At 42.2% G+C, this 23,845-nt stretch overlaps 1 protein-coding gene across 2 annotated transcripts; it reads left to right on the top strand.

The window, feature by feature from the left end:
* Positions 1–3,199: 3,199 nt before the first annotated feature.
* Positions 3,200–23,284, top strand: CSRP2 (cysteine and glycine rich protein 2). 2 transcript variants are annotated; one of them, XM_023218184.2, is made up of 6 exons: positions 3,200–3,254; positions 15,248–15,360; positions 18,522–18,690; positions 21,562–21,691; positions 22,335–22,428; positions 22,965–23,284. In XM_023218184.2, exons 2-6 carry the CDS (start codon positions 15,249–15,251, stop codon positions 23,039–23,041), a joined length of 582 nt encoding a protein of 193 aa, XP_023073952.1. In that variant the 5' UTR covers positions 3,200–3,254; position 15,248; the 3' UTR covers positions 23,042–23,284. The 2 variants fall into 2 exon arrangements, with proteins under 2 accessions (XP_023073952.1, XP_023073865.1); XM_023218097.2 differs by having other exon boundaries at positions 3,206–3,279; positions 22,965–23,278.
* Positions 23,285–23,845: the final 561 nt, after the last annotated feature.

Here is a 23,845-nt window from a genome sequence, read left to right as displayed (position 1 = left end):
TTTTCTCTGTCAGATAATACATCACAGAATATTAGGGTTAAGTATGAGTAATTTTTAATTCCCACCACTGCTGCTAAATCTTAGCTAAGAAATAAGGTAGAAAAACTGCTTCTTTTTGTGTTATTAAATGTGTACATTAGCAAAGTGCAAATTTTTTCCCTTTATTTCATACTAAAATCATTATAATAAAATATTCCTCTTCACTATAGCCTTCTTGCCTTCTAGGAAGAAAGCCTTGCCCTAAAATAAAGAGGCTTTGTGTTTAAATTCACATTTATCTGATTCAGAGTTTTGTTAAAAAAAAAAGGGGGGGGGGCATGAAATAAAAATAATAAAAATATTTTAAAAATCTATGCTTGAAGCAGAAGGTCATGACAAAAGGCAACAACCTTGGTTCAACTTGCCTTAGGTCAGTGACCTTGAGAGAGGGCTTTGATTTGAAATTGGTTGATGAATTCCAGAGAATGGTGTTGTTACAAATACAATACACATTTTGAGTGGAAAAAGAAACAGCCTGCTCGACACCTTTAACCTTCAATTCTGCCTATTACAAAGTTGAAGTGGTCAAACAGACTAAGACCATGTGGACTTAAGGGTTCATCCTTCTCCATGAGAACACAATTCTCCCACTAGCCTTCTGCAGGCGCGCAGATGCTTCCTACTGAAGATTCTTAATTGTTTTGGAAAACATTTCATACCTTCTTAATATCAAGCCCTCAAGAAGGCAACATGAGTACTTAGTAAAGCACAATTTCTATTTCTTTCTTGAGAGGCAATAAGGACATCAAGATATCTTTGCTTAACATAACAACCATCAATTATTCAGTATTTACCATGTGCCAGGTGCTATGTTTGGCATTTTACATACATCATCCGATTTAATCCTCATAACAGCACTACAAAGTGTGTAGAATTATCTTTTTACAGATAAAGAAACAGATGCACAGAGGTCAAGTACTTAGCCCAAGCTTACAAAACTGATAGGTGGCAGAGCTGTATGTTGAAATCATGCGTGTTTGATTCCAAAGCCCATACTCTTTCTTTTGCACCACTCTGTCTAAAAACTCTTAAATAACTTCTTCATGTTCACAACTAAAAGAGTCAACAGTTTAAATAGATGTTTAAAGAAAAGAGAAATAAATATTTTTTAAATGTTGATCAATACAAATACAGATTTGTTCAAAATCACATGTATATCATCCGCAGACTCACTGTGAAATATACGGAGGCAAATACATACAGGGACAGATAGCAGAAATACTTTTAGATCAGAAACAAGCCCCATTTCTTTTTCTGTTTTGCTTTGTTTTTTTGAGACAGAGTCTCCCTGTGTCACCCGGGCTGGAGTGCACTGGCACGATTGCTGCTCACTGAAACCTCCACCTCCCAGGTTCAAGTGATTCTCCTGCCTCAGCTTCCAAGTAGCTGGGATTACAGGCATGAGCCACCACACCCGGCCAACAAGCCCAATTTCAAATGGTAAGATATGGCTCTGGAAATTCGGGACAGCATGAGCTTGACAGAAACAGCTCAGGTCTGGGAGTCCCCTTCCACAAAGAGGCATTGAGAAGAGCTCAGGGTAGGAGAGAAAGGGCAGTGGCTTGCTAAAATCCAGTGCTGCAGTGAGACTTACTGATACAGTTTCATTCAGTAGAAGCACTAGGCAAACTTACACAAGAAAAAATAAATACTGTAAGCAGCTGAGCTAAAGCAAATGTAGAATCTGAGGGACTGAATTTTCCTGTTGGTCCATAAGTTAAGTCACTTACACTAGCTGATATCATGGAAATAAAGATTGTCCATATTTAGAAAAGCTCACAGCAGGCAAGAATGCTTTCCAGACTCCTGCCACAGTATCAGGAGATGTCAATCACCACTATGTGTTTTTGGACAGTTCTTGATGGACAGAGAACAAGGCAGCTATAATGAGTTTATCCTGGATTGGCCCCAGCATATAAAATAAAACAATAATAATCTTATAAGTCGGTTCTGTACGTTGTTATGCGGATATGTGCTCCCTGCCGTCTCCCTAAGAGGGCATTTGGCAATGTCCAGAGACTTTTTGATTGTCACAACGTCGGGGGCAGGGTGCAACTGGCATCTAGTGTGTGGAAGCCTCCTACAATGCACAGGACAGCCCCCTACAATAAAGAATTATCCAGCCCAAGAGGTCAATGGTGTGGAGGATGAGAAACTCTGGACCAGAGGAGGAAAAAGCATTTATGGCATGAGGGGGTTTTGTTCACTGCCTTTTTTGAACTCCCCACTCCGCAAGTATCAATTCTCTGGGATCATTGCTTCTGGCAGGAGAGGTCATGAGGAGGCCTAGAATATGAACCAGATAGAGATTGCATTGTTTATTTTCCTTTTCATCGAAAACAATAAATCATCCTGTATCTTAGGCATTAGGTCCCTTCGGATGTCACGGTACCCTTTTGCTTTTCTGACATCAACACATAGAAACGAAGGGCCCTGTGGCGCCCGGGATTTCTGCCTCGGTTTAGGTTTCTTCCCCCGCAGCATCGCGTGCTGTACCCTGGTGGAGGGGAAGAGCGAAACACTTTGGGAATGGGGCGTTTTCGTAACGTCATTTATTTAGTCTAGATGAGGAATTTTGCTCTTTAAGAATAAGAAAGTTGTGGATTCCCAGAAGCTGGAAATCGGACGAGAGAATACGCGTTAATTAGGGAAGTTAATCACGTTGAGTCTACTGACAAGGACAAGGGGGGAGGTGGCGGAAAGCCCCGTTTGGCTGACTTTTTACTGCTGGAGCCTCCCGCCCCGTCTGTCTCCGCGAAGAGGGGGATCGGCGCTCGCGGTGGAGAGGTCCGACGCAGGGCGGCGAGGGCCACTTCCCGGCGGGACCGTCCCGCCGCAGGGTCTCCCTGGAGGGGAAGGAAGTCCCTCTCCAAGTCCCAGTGGCTTTTGGAACTGCCGGGTCCCTTTGGGAGGGAGCGGTCCGGGACGTGGGAAGATGCTGGGCGGGCGGGAAGCTGCAGGAAGAGGCGGGCCTCCTGCCTTTTGTCTCCTGGTGGCTAGCCCGGAGCCGGGCCGAGGGCAGCCAGCCCGCTACACGCCCCAGCCCGGCAAGCGGCTCCGGGAATCCGGCTGGCAGGGCGGGGCCGGGAGGAAGGCGGGGCGGACACAGGCCACGCCCACCTGGCGCTCTTTAAAAGGCACCGGCGCGCGCTTCGCCTCCGATCTGGGACTTCGTGGACCCTACCACCAGCTCAGCCTCGCTAGCTCCGCCTGCGGTACGTGCTCCCGCCTCCGACTCAAGTGAGTAGGGGCGGTGGGGCGGTTCCGCGGCGCTGCCAACCCCAGGGCGGGAGTTGCAGGGGGTTTCCACCGCCTCCTGGGGTCCTGCTGTCGCCCGGCCGGCGCGCCCCGGTCTCCTCCGACATCCCCATCCCGGTCTGCATTTGTGCCCCTGCCAGCCTCCTCACCCCTGCGCCCCAGATTTTCTCTCTCTTATCCCTCAAACACACCTGCCCTTGTCCCTGAGGCCGCCCAGGCCGTGCGCTGGGATCCCAGGCCCGCGGGGCAGGTAAATAATCTTACGTGACCTTTAGTTTCTCCATGCTGGTTTCTCTGGGGGAGAGGCGGGTCGTGAGTTTCGCGTTTCTGCTAATCCGCCTCTTGGCAGCCGTGGGTCCCCTCGTCCAGCGGCAGGTTCTCTCTGGGGTGGGGGTCTGAGTCTCAGGGCCCCCTCTGCCCGGAGTGTGGTGAGACCGAGGGCGACCTTACCGGGTTCGGTCCCCTAGGGGTGGAATGGGGCTTCTACATCCCCCGCGAGCCCAGGGTACTGCTCCTGCCGCCGTACCGGCTCCTAGCAGCCCCATTGTTTGGTGGTGCCTGCCCACCAAGCACCGAACCACTCTATGTCGAAGGAACAGCAGGGAAATGTCAGTCGCTCACTCCTAGCTTTTTCCAGAACTTTCTACGATTCAGGTACAAAGAAGAATGCAAGAATGCTTGTTTGTGAAATTATGCGACAGGTCCTGAGAATCACATTCTGGGTTCTCCAGAGCCAGATTCAGGAGCTCCACGTAGGCACCCCCTGGGGGCGGGGGGCGGGCTTTCTAAACCGGCGGATCCCTTTCCCCCTTCTAAACCGGGACATTTGTTAAACGATGTTTATTTAAATGGCTACCCAAAATGTTTAACTTCTTTTATTTGCAGTCTGCAAACCAAGCACATTTTCCCTTTATAAATGCTTTTCGATACAGAATTTTTTTTTTTTTTTTTTTTTTTTGGCGGGGGCGGTTGGTAATTTTTTAACCCGGGCAGTGAAAATCGTCGTATTTAGTTCTTGACTTTTCCAGTTAACCTGTTTTAAAACTCTACTTATAAAATGCCAAGAATTCAAATAGGACAGCCACAAAGTTAGCTGTACTTTGACTCCCGTTTTTCAAGAAAGAGTTGGGTGATAGATTTTGAAAGAGAGAATCTAACATAATTTCAGAACTGCATGCCAACCTACAAAGGATGTTGTGAAGTGCTAAATGGTCTCCCCCAATACTCCTGGGGTCATCGCTCTCGTCCATTGTCACTGATACTTTGTCAGTATTTCTCTGGGTCCTTTCTCCTCTGCATTGTAGTTTTCTTTGCTCTTTTGGTGCTGTGTTACCTTTAAGACCAGACCTGCGTCACATGAGTCTTTGAAACTCACAGTGCTTTCTTGGGTGCCTTGGACAATTGAATGAAAGAAGGAAGGAAAGAATAAGGTTGTGATTATAGGGAACAAAAATATAATTTGACTCATACAATAGATATTTGCAGATTTGATCTAAAGTTTGTATCATACATTTTTAATGCATTTCTCCAAATGTATTTAACAAATATTGATTGATACTGGTATATGCTAAGTACTGTGCTGAAAGCAGTTCTTGCTGGAGGCCTGCCCTGATGAAATTACAAAATCAGGAGTTTTAGAAGCTTGAGTCCAGAGGCAACTCTGACACTAAATTGCAATAGTGATCTGGGTCTCTAATTTTTCTTCTTTGTCAAAAGTGAGGTGAATCAAATGAACCCCAAAAGGGAGCCCACTATGGGAGAGGAGGCATGGCTGAAAGGGGCAGGAAGGAAGCCAGGCAGGACCAAATTCACACCTCAACTCCAGTACCCATTGGTTTGATGCCCTTGGGCAAATTAACTTTACTTTTTGGCCTCAATACTTCATCGTATAAAATGGGTGTAGTGGCACATGCCTTGCAGGGTTGTCATGAGGCCTGTTGATACTTGTACAAAGCTCAGCCCAGCCTGGGAGTGGTTCCTTGTAACTAGACAAAGTTGTGCACTTGGTTGAATGTGTGTGGGAAAAGGCTATCAGTGAAAGTCTGCTGCAGGAGAGAGTTGGCTCACACCTGAATAGTGTTTCCTAGACATTGCCTGGAGGCCAGCTTTCTTTATGCAGATTTTCACAGGTTTCCTCAAGGCACCTTACCCTGACTGCCAGCATGGCATCCCTTGGGTTCTGTTGGGTGGGGATCCCCAGACACCTCTGGGTCTTTGATTACCTAGGTGGGGTTTCTAACTGTTTTTATATCATGGCACTCCTGTGAGGCCTCCAGACCCCTTCTCAAAATGTCATAACATAAAGTATATGGTACCAAGTTGCCCAACACCCAGAATTAAAAGGAATTGTGGACTCTGGGTTAAGAATCCTGACTTAAGGGAATGTTTCTCAGTCTGGGTGGTGGAGAAGCTGGACACAATTTCTTTTCTATATACTTTTTCCTCCTCAAATTCCTTTTTTACCACAGGCACAGTTTCTGTTTGTTAAAAATTTTATTGTTGTAAGTCACAGAGGAAGAACTAATAGAAGTATACTGTGAATGATCTGGAAAGGATATCAGGTTCCTTGCTTTTTTGTTTACAACCTCATTGTGCCAACAGTACTATTAATTGTCTTTGACTAATAAGAACAGACACCATGTAATTCATTAGGGCCAAATGACTTCCCAGTTCACTATAGGAAAGAGGGCTTCATGGTGATTTCACAGTACTTCCAAAAGAAAATAAGCACAGAGAAATGAATCCTCATCCAGCACACAGCAGTATAGGAACTACTCAGCTTAAAGAAGAACCTATGCCATAGCCATGGAGGTCAGTACTATATCCGTATTGCTACCAGTGCTTTAGTTTAGCAAAACATCAGTGAAATACTTTTGAATTGGAATTTTATTGGTATTCATTTTTAAGTTGAATTGGTCATTTTATTTTGGTTTCATAGTTATGAGTCATTTAATAGCTTGATGCCTCAGTTTCCCCACTCATAAAATGGGAATAGTGGTAGTGCTTACTTTAGGTTGTTATGAGGATTAAATGAGGTAATATAAATATACGTAAAACATATATTAAATTTTATAGAAGTATTTGTAATTATTATTACCTGTCATGTGGCAGACACTATTCTAGGTGTTTTGCATATATTGTTTAATCTCGAAACTGCCTTATATAAATAAGCATTTTCTCCATTTTTAAAATGAGAAAACTAGCAGATCAAATGAACAACCTGTGATCACTGGGCAAATAAACAATAGTCTCAGCATGTATATCTAGGTCTGATTCCATGAAAAAATCATGCAAATATTGTTTGAATAATTAAATAACTTGTAGTTTTGCACAGATTGTGAATTGCTATCACAGATGCTGGGGATCAGGGTTACTGAGCTTATAGCATAGTTGCATTTTAATTACAATATGGGATTTGGCAGATAGTGATTCAAATCTGTGTCGAATTTTGCTGCACTCTAAATTGAAGACATGAGTGGTAGCAGAATTCAAAAGCAGTAAGAATGGTGAGGCTGAGGTACACACAGGAGTGTTCACTAGATTAGAAGAGAGTTTTCCTTCAGTGGGGTTAGATTTAGGTTAGCAGAGAGGGGTAATAGCTTTTTGGTTGAAAGTAGCAGTTTGGGTGTGAGAGTGGTGCGCAGAGATCACTTACTGCTAGTTGGGTGGAGAGGAAGGTGTGTAATTTGGTAACTCAAGGATGGAGAATTCTCAGGTCATTTAAATAGTCTCAACCCTTAATGTTCTGTACCTGTCAGATATGGTACTTTTGAGGAAAGCTTGTGGTTCTGCAATCAAAACATGAGCCTGATTTGTTTCTTTGGAGATCTGTGACCTCAGCAAGTCACCCAACTCATCAGTCCCCATCATTTTGGCACCAGGGACCAGTTTTGTGGAGGATGATTTTTTCATGGATAGTGGGGGGATGGTTTTGAGATGAAACTGTTCCACCTCAGATCATCAGGCATTAGATTCTCATAAGGAGTGGGCAACCTACATACCTCACCTGCACAATTCACAATAGCATTCCCGCTCCTATGATAATCTAATGCTTCCACCGATCTGACAGGAAGCAGAGCTCAGGCGGTAACCCTCCACTCACCTCCTGCTGTGCAGCCTGGTTCCTAGCAGGCCACAGACAAGTAGCAAGTAGCCTGAACACAAAACACAGCTATGGGTCTGTGGCCTGGGGGTTGGGACCCTTGACCTAACTGACTGAACTTGGTATATTCAGGCCCCAAGTATTCCTAAAGGAAAAGGAAGCCCGCCCATTTGTGGAGTACAGGTTCTTTGCCAAGTACTTTACAAACTTTATCTCATTAAATCTTTACAACCACCTATAAGATAGTTCTCATCCATTTCCAAGTTACCTCTGAGGAAGTTAAGGCTCAGAGGTTAAGGAAATTTTGCCAAGATCACAGAGCTGATAACTGGCTTTTTCAACCAGCTAGCTTGTGTCTATCTGATTCTAAGCTCCGCACTGTTTCTTTTATATCTGGCATGTCTGAAAGGTGGCATGTGTATTGCGGTTTCCATGGCAAAAATAATTAATCGCAGTTCTCTTGATTGTAGAACTTGGACTGAATTTCAGAATCTTTCTCAACATAGTTTCAGGAATCCACTATCAGTGGATCTGCAAGATGACTGTTTCATCATGCCTGTGAAAGTAAACGGTGCAGAAGCCCTTTTTGCATGCGTCTGTGTCATTTATTGTATTGCTATTATTTGTCCACATGTTTTTACCACCAAAGTAGAACTCTGTGCAAAACGGGCCTTTCCTTATGACCCATTTATCCTCAGCCCCTAGCCCAGTACGTGACTTATGAAATGTTGTTGAATTAATACATTTATATGAGAGCTTCATAAACAGTAAAGCATTTTACAGTGCTTATAAGCTGCCTCTACCCTAGAAAAATCACTTGAGACACAGAAATGAAGTTAGCTAGATGGAAAGGAGGTAAGACAGTTGCCTTGATGGGGAGGGTTTGGGGGATAAGGAAGGAATAGATACGTGAGATGGTAGGGCAAGATGAGTATTGATAACAAAGGTTAGAACATTGCTAAATATTGATACTATCATTTGAGTCCCGACTATGCAAGCATTATCTCATCTATAACTCTATAAAGATGGTACTGTTCTTAACTCTCTAAAAAAGGTACTGTTGCCCTAAGTTTACGGATGAGAGAAATGACACTTCCTGGACTCCAAACGTGTTCTTACTTTGCCCTTAAGCTAAACTGACTTAAAGGCCAGGTTGAGGATTTGGCTTCAGTAGGAGGAGCCAAATGGAGTATGGAGCTGATCACTAAGACATGAAGAGTTCATCCTTGGTTCAGTGGTATTCACTTCCATAAGAAAAGTGGACTAAGTGGGTAGTTGGGGTAACAGAAGAAAAAATTTGTAGAACAGGCATCAACTGAAAGCTTAATTTCCGATTAACTATAGCTGTCAAATCCTGGCCTTGCTAAAAAGTCATTGTAACCAGGGACGGTGCTACTAACTTACATTCTTTAACAAGTAACTCCCCCTGAATGTGGCTCAAGATGAGACTGTATTTTATAATAAATTCTCCTTTAGGGGAGATTGGATTACAGTCAGGTTCTAGTGTAATAACAAGGCCCTACATGTAGTAATAAAATATCAAAGCTTCTGGAGGCATTTAGAATCTGGGTAAATATACAATATAGACTGATTCAATCCAGACTTTTAGTTTCAGAGCAGATAACTTAAACTTTAAATGGTAATATATAGATTTGAATTTCATAGATTCAAGTCATTCCCATTCTAAAGACAGACAGTAAATGCAGCACTAATGGTATGAGAATGGCCCAGGTAGTCAGCTCTCAGTTATGATATGGCTCTCATGAGTGCAGGAACACAAGAGTTCTTGGTCCTCCCGCCGGTTTAGATAAAACGACACAGACACACATGGAGTGGTTTTAAGGAGCGGAGAGTTTAATAAGCAAGGGAGAGGACAGAAGGAAGAAGCTCCCCAGTACAGAGACAGAGGGAGGGCGGCTCCAAAGCCCAAAGAGGAGGTTCCCACCTACCAAGGATACCAGCCAGGTATATTTGCAGAGGCTGGAGGAGACGATGTCTGATTTACATAGGGCTTAGGGGATTGGTTTGACCAGGCATATCATTCACGTAGTCCAAGAAAAAGCTGGCCCTCACACCCTAGCTTTTTAATATGCAAATACAGGGCGCCATGATGTTCCACACACGGGAAGATGTAGGGGCTGCCATGTGACCAGACACAGGTAGGGCATTTGCATGACCCACATGGCCTGCATTTGCATATCAAAGGTTGCTGGTCTGGCTCTAGGAGCCAGGGCTTTACAAGAAACTTTTCCAGAGATGCTTTAAAAAAGGAAAGCTTCCCAAGGACCCCTTTTCCTCTCTATCTGCCTAAAGTAATTTCTTAATAACTCCTACCACAGTTATCTAGAGAATGAGGTAACTGTACCATAAGACGACTCAGACTTAGACTATATCAGTTTTTCCCCATGGTTGAGTCTTACGAATTTTGGGTAGTATCTTAGGCTAAGGAGAGGCAGCAAGGAGAAATTGCACATAGGTGTTCAGATATAAATCACATTGTAACATCTAATACAGTGGATCAGTCATAGTGTGGAACTCTTTCAGACACTGAAAAACAAGGAACAAGACTGAGAAACAGAATTTGCCCTATTTTATCAGATGTAAAGTGGGATTGTATTTTTGTTCTTACCATTCTGTAAATGAATGCATAGGATTTGGGAAAGGCATGCAGCCCAGATTTGCTTAGCGCAAATCCAGTTTGCTGTGATTAATGACAGCTGTAGTGGAGTAGTGCAGCCAAAGGCTTGTAAGAAAAATGAAGACTTACTTTTTTTTTTTTTTTTTTTTTTTTACGCACAGTAATGCCAAGAGTGACAGAAATGGAAGATCATCACACTTCTTCCAGCCAAATTCAGGAAATGTCCATTAGAGGTTCAAGCTAAAAGTGTAAATTTGAACTTTGTTTCTTAGACAGTCACCACCATATGTAGAACTGTTGCTTTACTTTGGAGTGCATTTTAATGTCCCCAAAAAGGAAGGTTTATAGTGACCAATCAGCTCAGTTTTTTCCTTACCTTGTTTGTTGCTCTGCAGCTATGTTCTAGGTGCTGGTTGGTGGGTTTTCCTACTAGAGTACTGATAGCAGGCCGGATAGAGTGAGATGTCCCCTTTGTCTTCAAGCTGACAGCTACTGGGTTCCTGCCAAGGCATTTGCTTACCTTATCTTGCCTTCACAATATTTCTGTGGGTGGAGAGAGCCACCTGTCCCCATTTTTAGTTTGAGGAAATGAATCCCGAGGTTGCGCAGCTGTGATAACGGTGGCGTTAACTCAGGTGTGCTTAAACCAGTCAATCTACTTACTTTCCCTCGTCCCTTCCATTACGAAATATTTCAGGCATACAAAGTAGAGAACAATATAAGGAATATTCAACTATCCCCATCCACTGGTTTTTTTTTTTTTTTTTTTTTTTTTTGAGACAGGGTCATCTTGCTCTGTTGCCCAGGCTGGAGTGCAGTGGTGTGATCATAGCTCACTATAGTCTTGACATGCCTGGCATAAGCAATCCTCCCCCTTCAACCTCCCAAGAAGCTGGGACCAGAGATGTGTGCCACCACGCCTGGCTAATTTCTTTTTAAATTTGTTTTAAATATAGGTAATATAGGATCTCCCTATGTTACCCAGACTGGTCTTGAGCTCCTGGGCTCAAGCAGTCCTCCTGCCTCAGCCTTCCAAAGCGTTGGGATTACAGGCATGAGCCACCACGCCTGGCTCCCTATCCATCTTAAAAAAAAAAATGTAAATCCAACTGAAACTTTCTGAGGATGCTCTTTATGTTACATCATTTCCCTCTGTCACAGAAAAGGTTATTTAGAAATGCTTAGGAAAGTCCTTAAACTGGATACAACTGTAATGTTTTGATATATGCACATACTCTGGTAGATGGTGTGGAGAATACAGAGATGTGGTCCGCACCCTCAAGGGACCAGAAACTTATTGCACAGTAAGTTGAATGCTGTGGAACTTGGGTAAGTATTTCCTGAAAAGCTGACACATTCACGTTTGGCTGGTGCAGTTAACTTAGAGTAAGTTAGTTTAAAGAAACCCTGAATTACATAAAGAAAGGGAAGATATTCCTTCTATCTTAAAAATCCAGGCTGTTCTTCCAATGGTATGGAAGAGGTTATTAGTTGCGTTTAATAACAAGGTTATTAGTTGCGTTTTCCTTTTAATGTATTTTTAAGTGTTATTCAAAGACAGTATATCTAACCTCAGTCGTGATAGCATTCTGGCTCCTTACTGGTGATTGCTCCAAAGTAAATATGTGTGAAATGAAAAATACCAAGTTGGTATTAACAGTTCACTTTCTAATATGAGAAATGCTTCAATAATAGAAATGCCTTGACAACAACAAAGTATGTTAAGAACCAGTTGATACTTGGGATCCAATATAAGTAATTGTGTCATTACCTATAGGCCTGGATTCTGGCCTTTGGTTCTGCAGGAATCATGAGGGAACTTCCAGCAGATGGCTGTTGCATCCATGAGCATTCAGAATACAGGTAACTTTGGAGGCAAGGGGCAAAGTCAGTGTCACTAACTGTACTACAAACACAGGTCAGTGCAGGCTGTTGGAGCCAAGGCTTTATGTCTTAAGTTTTACAGCCAGGCTTACGTTTCAGTCTGGATTTAAACAATGGAGTGCCTGTCTCCAGGGAGGAGAATAAAAGATTTATGCAACTACAAAAGGAAAGCTTGTAAACATGTCCTATTGTTGCAAGATACTGATCCTCTGTGGATGCCTTCACGGTAAGCCCGGTAACATTTGTGGACCCTTGGAATGACTTTGTTCCTGTCTGGTTAAGAGAAGTTGGCTTTTTGCAAATTCAGACTTACAGTTTAGTGATAACAAGCCATAGCAGTCAGGGGCGTGTGTGTGTGTTGTTTTAAGGAACAGGAGCTCCAATTCCAAATGACTTTAAGAAGGGAATTTACTGGCTCATAACTGAGGCATGCAGGATAAGATAAGGCACAGTTGATTGGCCGTGACTGAGTCACATGCCCAGCCCTGGGGTTGGGGATTGCTATGGTTTGAGTGTTTTTGTCCCCTCTGAGAATCATGTTAAAACAATTCCCAATTCTACAACGTTGGGAGTTGGGCCTAATGGGAGATGTTTAGGTCCTGAGGGATCCACTCTCTTGAAAGGATTAGTACCACCATAAAAAGGCCTGGTGGGAGTGGGTTCACCCTCTTCTGTTCTTCTGCCATGTAAGCTACAGTGTTCCTGACCTCCAGAGGATGCTACATTAGAGGCACCATTTTGCAGCACAGATGGGGCCCTTAGCAGACACTAAACCTGCCGTACCTTGATCTTGGACTTCCCAGCCTTCAAATCTTTATATTCTCAGTCTATTCTTTATAAATTACCTGGTCTCTGGTATCCTGTTATAGCAACACGAAACAGATGAAGATAGGGGTAGAATCAATACCATCTAAAACCAGTGCTTTTCAAACCATCTATGGTAAATGTGTTAGTCTGTTGTCACGCTGCTAATAAAGACATACCTGAGACTGGGTAATTTATAAAGGAAAGTAGTTTAATTGACTCACAGTTCCACATGGTTGGGGAGGCCTCACAATTGTGGCAGAAGGTGAATGAGGATCAAAGTCACATCTCACATGGCAGCAGGCAAGAGAGTGCGTGCAGGGGAACTCCCCTTTATAAAACCATCAGATCTTGTGAGACTTATTCACTGTCATGAGACCAGCACACAAAAGACCCGCCCCCAGGATTCAGTTACCTCCCACCAGGTCCCTCCCACAACACATGGGAATTATGGGAGCTACAATTCCAGATGAGATTTGGGTGGGGACACAGCCAAACCATATCAGTAAAGGACTGTTATTTTTAATTTCCAAGACAGACTGATGACTCTGTTCAACAAGATGAGTTCACTGATCTTCTCTTAGTTCTTGTGGCGTAAAAGTTTCTAAATGCTTACCTGAATTTTGTCTCAAATTGGTAACAAGAAGAGTGGCCCATCCATCACCAGGAGACCACATTTTAATAAGCACTTCTCTAAACCATACGGTCTAAGAAAGAGATGGCTGCTTTTCCAGAAGACAGTCTAGGGAAGGTATCACCAGAAGAGAGGCAAGAGAATACTGAGTGCTGGAAAGTTTTCCACTGCGGTGATCAGCTCCATTAATCTTTCTTTTGGAAAGGCCTCATCTTTGTGTTCAGGAAATTGTCAGGTTCTGGATCACCTTAATGGGGTAGGATGAGAATTCCCCACATCCCTTTTGATTTTAAGGATTGGAGACTCTAAATTTAGTCTTTTCTACTTAGCAGCACTCTGTTTCCCTTCTCTTTCTAGCCAGGTTTAGGTTAGTAAGAGGCCTCGGCCTTATTAGCCACCTGTTTCCTAGAGAGGCAAGCAACCCATCTAAGGAGACTTAACAGGCAAGGGCTGCAAATGTCATTCTACAGAAGGAAGCCCGAAAAGGATGACGGGGAAAGGGGAATTAATCGCTTGTGTTTTTAGATACCACTCAGGGCAGGACAGACATAACATGCCTTCTTAGCAGGACGACTTTCTATATTGGTTAAGACATCTGAGGAAGCTGGCCATTCAGAACCAGTCTTTTTTTTTTTTTTTTTTTTTTTTTTTTTTGTCAGTCTCACTCTATCACCCAGGCTGGAGTGCAGTGGTGTAATCTTGGCTCAATGCAACCTCCACTTCCTGGTTCGAGCAATTCTCCTGCCTCAGCCTCCCAAGTAGCTGGGATTGCAGGCATCCGCCACCGCACCTGGCTAATGTTTTTCGTTTTTTTTTTAATTTAGTAGAGACATGGTTTCACTGTGTTGGTCAGGCTGGTCTCAAATTCCTGACCTCAGGTGATCCACCCACCTTGGCCTCCCAAAATGTTGGGATTACAGGCATGAGCCACCATGCCCGGCCAGAACCAGGCATTTTAAAGTGGTCGAGGCAGACCAATTTGTTGAGAAGGGAGATGAGAAAATGTTGGCACTACATGACAGCAAGACAGCCTAGGATCTGTACTTCCAGCTTGCCCTTTACAGCAGGCCATACTGTTCAGAGGCTATTCCTGCATGCTCAGCAAACAGTTCAATTAGTAGAAGGGAACTTGTGGCACATTCTGTATGGCCTGACTGACTTGTCAAAGAGGAAAACCCAACTGTTGGCTGGACTAGTGGGCCTTGGGGTTAGTGAAGCATAGAAACTTAAGCCAGAGCCATCTGGATGGGCGTTTGTTGTGGTTACAGCAAAGGCTCCGTGCATGCAGTTGTATGAGTCACAGACACAGCTATTTATGCTACAATCATGTAATTTCAACAAACAAATGTAAAACTTGTTCTTGCAGGGCAACACACTTTCTTCCCTAGAAAGCGTGTCATAGCTTATATATGTTAAATGTTAAGAATTTAGTGTTGTCACAATGCATTATAAACATGTAATTAAGACCTCCACCCAAGGGTAAGATCTTCAGCTGAGTTTTAAAAAAATGTTTATTAAAAATGGGCATGTTAGGGAGGGGGACAAAGCTTGCCTTTCCCCTCCCCACGCTTCTTTCTTAACTCCTGTGGAGTCTAATGGCATAGTTTGTTTTGTTCCTGGTGACCTGTACTGTTGTATTGAATGCAGGTCCTTTGTCTGGCAGGAAAAAAAAAAAATCTTGTGCATGACAAAGCCAGTTTCCTAATGTAAGAGTTGTGATTTGGGAGAGGAGACGAGGTTATTTTGGAGGAACGCAGGTCTTTGAAAGATGTGGTTAGAGAGGTTCATAAAGAAACAAAAATCTGCAGCTGTCCCTGGGCTTAAACAGCCCTCTAGGGAGCCTTACGACCAGCACAGGGACATTCTAATGAAGCCTTTATTCCTTCAGAATGCCTGTCTGGGGAGGTGGAAACAAGTGTGGGGCCTGCGGGAGGACCGTGTACCACGCAGAAGAGGTGCAGTGTGATGGCAGGAGCTTCCACCGCTGCTGCTTTCTCTGCAGTAAGTAGCTCCCCGTGCTCCACCTCTGACGGAATCTGTATGTACAAAGCTTCAGTATGCCTATTTAAGGAAAAATTGTGGTTTTGCAAACAAAGATCATTTTGAAAGCACGAATGGTTTTTACCAGTCGTCTTAGATGTTGTAAATGCCGAGGCTAGCAGCGAAGACAGGAGGGGTGGCCCAAGACACACAGCCTCCCTTTGTGGCCCCATAGCTCTTGGCCTCTGTTTTGGCCTTTACTTTGTTAACACATCTGTCTCCACCACCTCACTGAGAGCTGCGTGTCGCTTATGCGGTCTGGCACCTAGCACGGTTTCTGGCACATGGCAAGCGCTTAGCTCCCATTTTTGAGTAAATGAATTGTTCATCGTCCAGCCCACCTTTCTCTTTCTCAGGTTCCCTTTAATGACAACAAAGTCTTCAGTTTTCAAACTGTAGAGTAGCAGCTTAAGAAAGCACATCATTAATCATCTTCTGATTTAATGACAGAATTTTCTTCAGTGAATGATTATGTCAGATAAACCCACCCATACAGACAGATGTTTGCCTTATCAATAGTATTGTACAGGGAAAATTCCTACAGAAAACCATAGGTTAAAAATTGATTACGTTGAGAAATAATCATCAGGAAAAGACTTCTTTTCTCAAATTTGAATTGTCCTTGTACCTCACTGGAGCCAGCATTCAACGTATCTGGACCTCTTTAATAGCATAACTGCTTTGCAGACAACCAGAAGCAGACAACAGAAAGTTGCAGTTACAAAAAAATAAGAATACTACATAGGAATGTTTCCTGTGTATGCCTCCATAATAATTATGCTACTGTTCCTCAGAAGACTTGGTTTAATCATTTCTTTTAGAAGTTACTTTTTAAAAAAGGAATCTATTTTTCAGCAGGCTTGTAACCAAGAAAGTATGGAAACAGAATGCAAATACTTTAGAAATTGCTCTCAGTTTCATGTGTCTAGGTTAAGCCACAATGTCTACACCATAATAAAACAACACATACGTGTATGCTGTTGACATTTGTTTTACTAAATGTCAAGTTCTTTACTGGTCATTTCTACCAATCCTTTCTAATATTTGTCTCTGCTGACTAAAGCCTTTTAAGGAAATAATTCAGAGTAGTTTGCAGACCTATGAGAATTTTACTGCAGAGAACAGGGATGAGGACTGGGGAAGAAAGGGGTGGTTATATAGTAACATTTTCATATGCCTACACTTGTTTTGGTTCATACAGGTTTTTCAAAACAGTTTTTACATTTATTTTCATTTATTCTGTCTGTTAAGGGTAGTTGTGGTATTAGCTTAAGTATGGTTTAAGATATAGTTATCTTTAGTATTTTGTATTTCAGCATTTGAGCCTCAACAGTTAGATTCCAGAGTAGATGTCATTTCATTCTACCATAGAAGACTTTAAGATAATAGAACCTTCAAAATTTAACTCTATTTTAAACCAGCCAGCTAGTCCTCCTTCCCTCCCTTCCTCTTTGCTGTCCTTCCTTTTGTCCTCCTTTTTTTGTTGTTTTTAGTTTTTTTTTTTTTTTTAAGTGGAATCTCGCTCTGTCGCCCAGGCTGGAGTGCAGTGGCGTGATCTTGGCTCACTGCAAGCTCCGCCTCCCGGGTTTATGCCATTCTCCTGCCTCAGCCTGCCAAGTAGCTGGGACTGCCGGCGCCCACCACCACGCCCTGCTAATTTTTTGTCTTTATAGTAGAGACGGGGTTTCACTGTCTTAGCCAGGATGGTCTCGATCTCCTGACCTCGTGATCCACCTGCCTCAGCCTCCCAAAGTGGTGGGATTACAGGCGTCAGCCACTTGCCTGGCCTTGTTCTCCTTCCTTTTATTCAAGTCCCCCCTTTTATTTTTCTTACTTTTAATTTTTATGGGTACATAGTAGGTATATATATTTATGGGGTACATGAGGTATTTTGCTACAGGCATACAATGTATGTTAATCACATCATCTTAAATGAGGTATCTGTTACCTCAAGCATTATTTTCTTGCTACCAACATTCCAGTTATACTCTCTTATTTTTAAATGTACAATGAATGATTGTTGACTGTAATCATCCTGTTGTGCTATCAAATACTAAATCTTATTCATTCTATTTAACTATATTTGTATACCCATTAACTCTCCCCACTTCCCTCCCGACACCGTACCCTTCCGAGCCTCTGATAACCATCATTCTACTCTGCATCATCATACGATTGCCTTTTAAATAAGGGGGAGAAATTCTTATCTTTGATTTCCAGCTGCCAGATTGTGCTACCAGTGAGTTTCCTCACAATTTACTTTTTTGTCAAGCTTAATTGAAGTTTTAGAAAGTGAAATAGTGTCTGGATGAAACATGATGACATTTGGCAGTTTTATGAAGTGGGACACGTGGAAATGTCCTGTGGCAAGAGATCCATCAAGAAAGACTGCATTCTCCTTTGGGACAGAAGGGAAAACAAAAGCAGACTTTAAAGCACTTGACGATTTTCAGACAGGCTCATCACTGCTGGAGAAGCTGCTGGGGAGAGGAAAGGGTGATACTTCTTGCCAGTCTAGACTAGTGATGAAAACTAGAATTCAGGATTTAAAACTATTTTCATCCCAGGGGGTGCCTACTGGGGAGGAAAGGATACAGAGGCAAGTCCCCCAAGGCACTGAGCTACCCTTCTGTTCTTTGTTAGGTTGTGATTTAACAGTACTTGGTAAGACAAGGCTGAAAAGATTAAGAGTGTTGAAGGTTGGGAGCAAGGTGGTGTTTTATTCCTTTTGTTTAAGTAATTTATAGCCACCTCTGAAACTTTGCTCCCTTAATATCATCTCCCAGAAAGGGAAATCATAGTAAAAGTTTGATCGGCACCATAGAAAAGGGAATACAAAATAAATGAAACAAACTAAAAGTAAATAAAGCTTGAGGCTTCTGGATGTTATATTCTGATACATTTCTGAAGCAACTGTCTTATCTGTGGAGGAATGTAAATAATCCTCAAATGTAGCTGGCCAGTCCAGATGCTGTCTCATGGCTTTTGGGAAGCCACAGGATAAACCAGGAATGTGAGAAAGCCTCAGCCTTTACCATTTGTAGGCCATGTGTGTGCCACCATTGTTCTAAGGAAAAAGGTGTCTTTGGAACATGTGTAAAGTCTAACTTTTTCTCCTGCAGTGGTTTGCAGGAAAAATTTAGATAGCACAACAGTGGCAATTCACGATGAAGAGATCTACTGCAAATCCTGCTACGGAAAGAAATATGGGCCAAAAGGCTACGGTTACGGCCAGGGCGCTGGCACGCTTAACATGGACCGTGGCGAGAGGCTGGGCATCAAGCCAGAGAGGTGAGTTGGGAGACTGTTGGTTACCTTCAGAAATGAGTTGAGACAGTTAGTGCCGCTTGCTGAACAGGAACCTGGGAGTCTCCAGATCTTTAGTTGAAACTAAGTAAATAAAATGGGACTCTGATTTTCTAATGTAAACTAGTGACTATTCTTTAAGTTCAAAATATTGACAGTTTTGGACCTAACAAAGTTCTTATTAATAATTCCAGTGATTTCTGTTCCTGGCTTTATAGCATTCCAAGCTGTATCAAGGAGTCCTATTCTCAAAAGCAAGTGATTTATATTTACTTTTACTTCGCAGCACCTCGGAGACCGGATGTCATGAAATTAAATGGTAGAGAAATGTGCTGTGTGAATCATGAGAGGCATTTCTCATGTGCAGTGTAAGCAGTCAATGCTAATTCGTCAGTCCCTCCTTCTATGTAAACATTTTTCATCAAGAAATCATTTTTCTCTAACTTAAAAATGGAAATTATTTCTTGTTTTTGATTATTTGAGAGAGTAGTATTAAACTTTAAAGGCTTTGGTGCTAACATATCAAGGTGCTAAATTTGTTAAAGTTCACTTAGTATTTCATATTCAGGTTAAATAACTTCCTTGTTTAGAATTCCCCCCCACACACACTTTTTTTTTTTGTGACAGAGTCTCACTCTGTCACCCAAGCTGGAGTGCACTGGTGCAGTCTCAGCTCACTGCAACCTATGCGTCCCAGGTTCAAGTGATTCTCTTGTCTCAGCCTCCTGAGTAGCTGGGATTACAGGTGTACACCATCACGCCTGACTAATTTTTGTATTTTTGGTAGAGGTGGGGTTTCACCATACTGACCAGGCTCGTCTCGAACTCCTGGCCTCAAGTGATCCACTCACCTCGGCCTCCCAAAGTTCTGGGATTACAGGGATGAGCCACTGTGCCCAATCTGGAAATTCCTCTTAATTCCTATTTTTAACCCATTGATTCTACTTTTTGAACTTAACATTTTCACATCCATTTTATATGGAAAAGTCCAAAATTGGTGTAATAGTCCAACAAAATGGCCCTTGGACAAGACCATAAACCGTGCTAGTCACTGTGCAGCATTAGCATATTTTAACTCGTGTAATCCTCACAACAGTCCTACAGCAGAGGGCATCCTCTCTTTCTTCAGAACAAATGAAGACAAGAAAAATTAAGTAAAAATTTTGCCCAAAGTCACACTGTTAGTTAATTGTAGAGCCTGGAACTTAACCTAGTCTAACTCCAAACCTTATGACCTGAATGAAACATGGTGCTTGGCTTGGCTAAAATAATGATTACCATGTATTGAGTCCCTGTTATCTGTTGAACATTTATCTTCATTCTGTATAATCCTCAGAGTAACTCTGAGGTATAGATACTTTGTCCGTTTTATAGATGACACTAAGAGTCAGGTCACACAAATAAGTGAGAGAGCCAGGATTTGAACCAATGTCCGTTTGGTTCCAAAATCTGTTCTCTTCCAACTGCAGTATGTACTACATTGAGGCTTACCTCTGTGTTCTTTGAGCTTCTTCCCCCTAGAGTTTCTGGGCCATGATGCCCAGCTTACCTTTTTATCTTTATTAAAATTTGTTTTATTTGCTCTGCTCTCCTTTTCCATCTTGTTACATCTAATTTTGTGTTCTAAAGGTTTTATTGAAAACCTTTTAAAATTTAAAGCACAAAGACCAGTGAACCCTCCTTTATTTATTATTATTATTATTATTATTTTTATTCAATATAGACAGGGCCTTGTTATGTTGCCCAGGCTGGCCTCAAACTCCTGAGTTCAAGTTATCCTTCTACATTGGCCCCCCAAAGTGCTAGGAAGACATTGTTTTTCCAGTAGGAAAAATTAACAGTTGTGGAGTGCTGTCATCTTATCTGCTCAGCTAATTTATAAGGTTCTAAAAGGGCTTAAAAAAAAAAGTCTTCTCCCATCCTGGCTAACATGATGAAACCCCGCCTCCACCAAAAAATACAAAAAAATTAGCTAGGCGTGATGGCGGGCGCCTGTAGTCCCAGCTACTCGGGAGGCTGAGGCAGGAGAATGGCGTGAACCTGCGAGGTGGAGCTTACAGTGAACCGAGATCGCGCCACTGCACTCCAGCCTGGGCAAGAGCGAGACTCCGTCTCAAAAAAAAAAAAAAGAAAAAAGTCTTCTCAAAGCCCGAGGGTATTCTGCACATACTAGGTACACCTTACTGCATGGAAACAGTTCCTACTGATAGCAAGAAATATGGTTTACTCAGTGATCTGTAAATAGTGACAGAACTGCCACCCTTATCAGAGAACAATGAAAGATAAACAAATCGCATAGTAATAATAAAAATTTCCAAAATATTTTTCCATGAAGAAAGTTGGCTGTTCACACTTTCCTTTATTCAAGATATACGGGGAGACTAAGTAATCTATAAAACATGCTTAACTTTCTTAGTTATAGACCAAAGTCAAATTACCTATTTGTGGAATTTTTAAACTGCTTAACAGTGATTTTTCCAACTCTTGTGAAGTAAAAAGTTAGCTATGATTCCAGTGATATTCTGAAGTAAAAATATATGCTCTGGTAAGTTTTAATAAACCATAATATAACTGCTTAGTTGAGAGGCCAAAACTGAGGATTAAATGAATTCCATTTAGACTCAGAGGGACAGATCTTTAAGTTTGGGTCCCTGTCTGGTTTTTGTAATAATAAATGAGCCCATAGATAGGTTCAAGCAGTAACTCTGGCTGGCACCTGAGTCATTTCTTCTTTATTCCCTCCCCTGTCCTGGGCTGCGAAGGCGGTTAAGTCCCAGAGTTCCATTGTTCCTGCCTTGTGTACTCAAAAGGGCCCTGTGGAAACTCTTGCCTACTTTTTTTCCCTCTTTCCACAAGTGTTCAGCCTCACAGGCCTACAACAAATCCAAACACTTCTAAATTTGCTCAGAAATATGGAGGTGCCGAGAAGTGTTCCAGATGCGGGGATTCTGTTTATGCTGCCGAGAAGATAATTGGAGCTGGAAAGGTAAAGTGCTATTTCGAATTAATAACAGCAAATGAATCCTCTCTGCTCCTTTTCTCCCCCTAACCCTTCCACATTTCTTGCTTGGGTTATGTCTTATAAATCAGTGTCCTATATGAAACTTTTCTTTAAATGCACTTCCATCAGAATTACTAACTTTTTGAAGTGATTCCCTTATTTGACAAAGGCACTTTTATGTTTAAAAGAACTTGTTTTCATAGGGGGCACTCCTGAAGGTTAAACTTTAAAAGGCCAGACTCTAAGGGAATCTCCAGGTTATTCGATATAGTGAAAAAAGCAGGAATCCGGGTCAGGACACCTGATGCGAATTCAGTGTATGAATTTGGAAAAGTTACCAGCTAACCTCTTTGAGCTGCGCTGTTCTTGGTCAGATAGAAGATGGTCTCTTTAAAGGAGCAGACTGGGCTTGTGCTTAGGACTGAGGCTGCTCTTAGGGAAACGGCCTTTCTGTGGGTGATCAGGAGTGCAGATACTGAGGTCTGGTTTCAGCCTTCTCATTGGAGCTGAACCACAGAAGTCAGGAGTTTGCTTTGGGGTGATCATGCTGAGCCACTTCTTGCCACACATCTAATTGAACTGTAGGAAACAGACCTCTCAAACATGCTGACACATTCATCTCTTCCAGCCCTGGCACAAAAACTGTTTCCGATGTGCAAAGTGTGGGAAGAGTCTTGAATCAACAACTCTGACTGAAAAAGAAGGTGAAATCTATTGTAAAGGTAAAATTAATTTCAGTTACTGCTGTCCATATGAATATCCCACACTGGTTCTTATTTAATGAAATGTCACTGGTTTTTCAAAAAAAAAAAAAAAAAAAACAGGGGTGCCACTATTTGAAAATAAAATATCCCAAGATGCTTATAGACGACAGAGAACCACAGATAAAAATCTTAAGTTCCTGATCATCTAAAACTCCCCCTAGATAAAAGACACTACAAATAGCCATCTTTTGCCTTCATCTCTTGAGCAAAGCGTAAGTATATGGAAGAAAATAGACAAATACATACCTTACCTGGCCTGACTCATGCTTGCAACTTAGCAAGACTATGCTGAACACTATGGAGCCAGAATGTGTGGACTTGTCTTTATAGCTTTAATATATTTAGTACATGACCTATTTAACATCGTAAATAAGTTGAGCCATTTTACACAGCAGTTTGTTTAATTTATGGGGGTTTATTGAGTGGGTCTTCAGCAGTGTTAGCAAAGCTTAATGGACTTGCACTAACTATCCTTCCTCCCTTTTCCTTTATAGGATGCTATGCAAAGAACTTTGGGCCCAAGGGATTTGGCTATGGCCAAGGAGCAGGGGCTCTTGTTCATGCCCAGTAAGGTGTAAACCCTGAACTAAACATCACACACTGAGAATCTCTTCATAACCTAGGCACAGATAATCTTTAACACTAAACTACTGTGAAATTCTACCAGCATTAAGTACTGTATATTGCCCTGTACTTGGATAGGCTGGCTAACTTGTAGGAAGAGAGCACTGTATCGTATCCTTTTGCTTTATTCACCAGCATTTTGGGGGAACATTTCTTTTACATTTTAAATAAAACTTCAGTTTGATTTGGGTGTTCATTGTCTTTTAATTAATCTTTTGGAGGAGAGGCTCTGATTTCAGTTAGTGGAAAATCATTTGGGTCCCTACCTTTGTTACCCCATTACCCAGTTGACTCAGTAATGTTTGCATTACAACTGTTGAAAAGGATCTCTCTCTCAAGCAGGCAAGTGCGCCTTAAGAGTAAAGGTTGCTAGGCAACAGGCATCGCCATTTCAGCTCCTCAAAGCTGGTGTTCAGCAGTGCAGCATCTCCTCCTTTTCCTCCCCACTGTACTCTTAAGTTCTTTTGATTAATCTGTACCTAAAATTCAGTACAACCTGCGGGCAACTATAGAATCTGAGACTTAGTATGATCCTTTTTAAAGACTCTCCACTGTGATCTAATAGATGGTGACCTACTAAATCCTGGAAACGGGGGTGTTTCACACATTCTGATTCTGTATAAGTAGCAAAGAATGTTGCATTGTCTGGGCACATTCAGCTGGCTTCGGTAGAAGAGGAGCATTAGACTTTATAAGGTATGGTTTCATTATTCCCCCAGAAAGTTTAGTTCTTTACTAGAGATTCAATCCA

Source organism: Piliocolobus tephrosceles, chromosome 10 (assembly GCF_002776525.5).
Source record: "Piliocolobus tephrosceles isolate RC106 chromosome 10, ASM277652v3, whole genome shotgun sequence".
Lineage (NCBI taxonomy): Eukaryota > Metazoa > Chordata > Mammalia > Primates > Cercopithecidae > Piliocolobus > Piliocolobus tephrosceles.
Note: the sequence above shows the minus strand (reverse complement) of the source record. Positions and strands in the feature narration are given on the sequence as shown.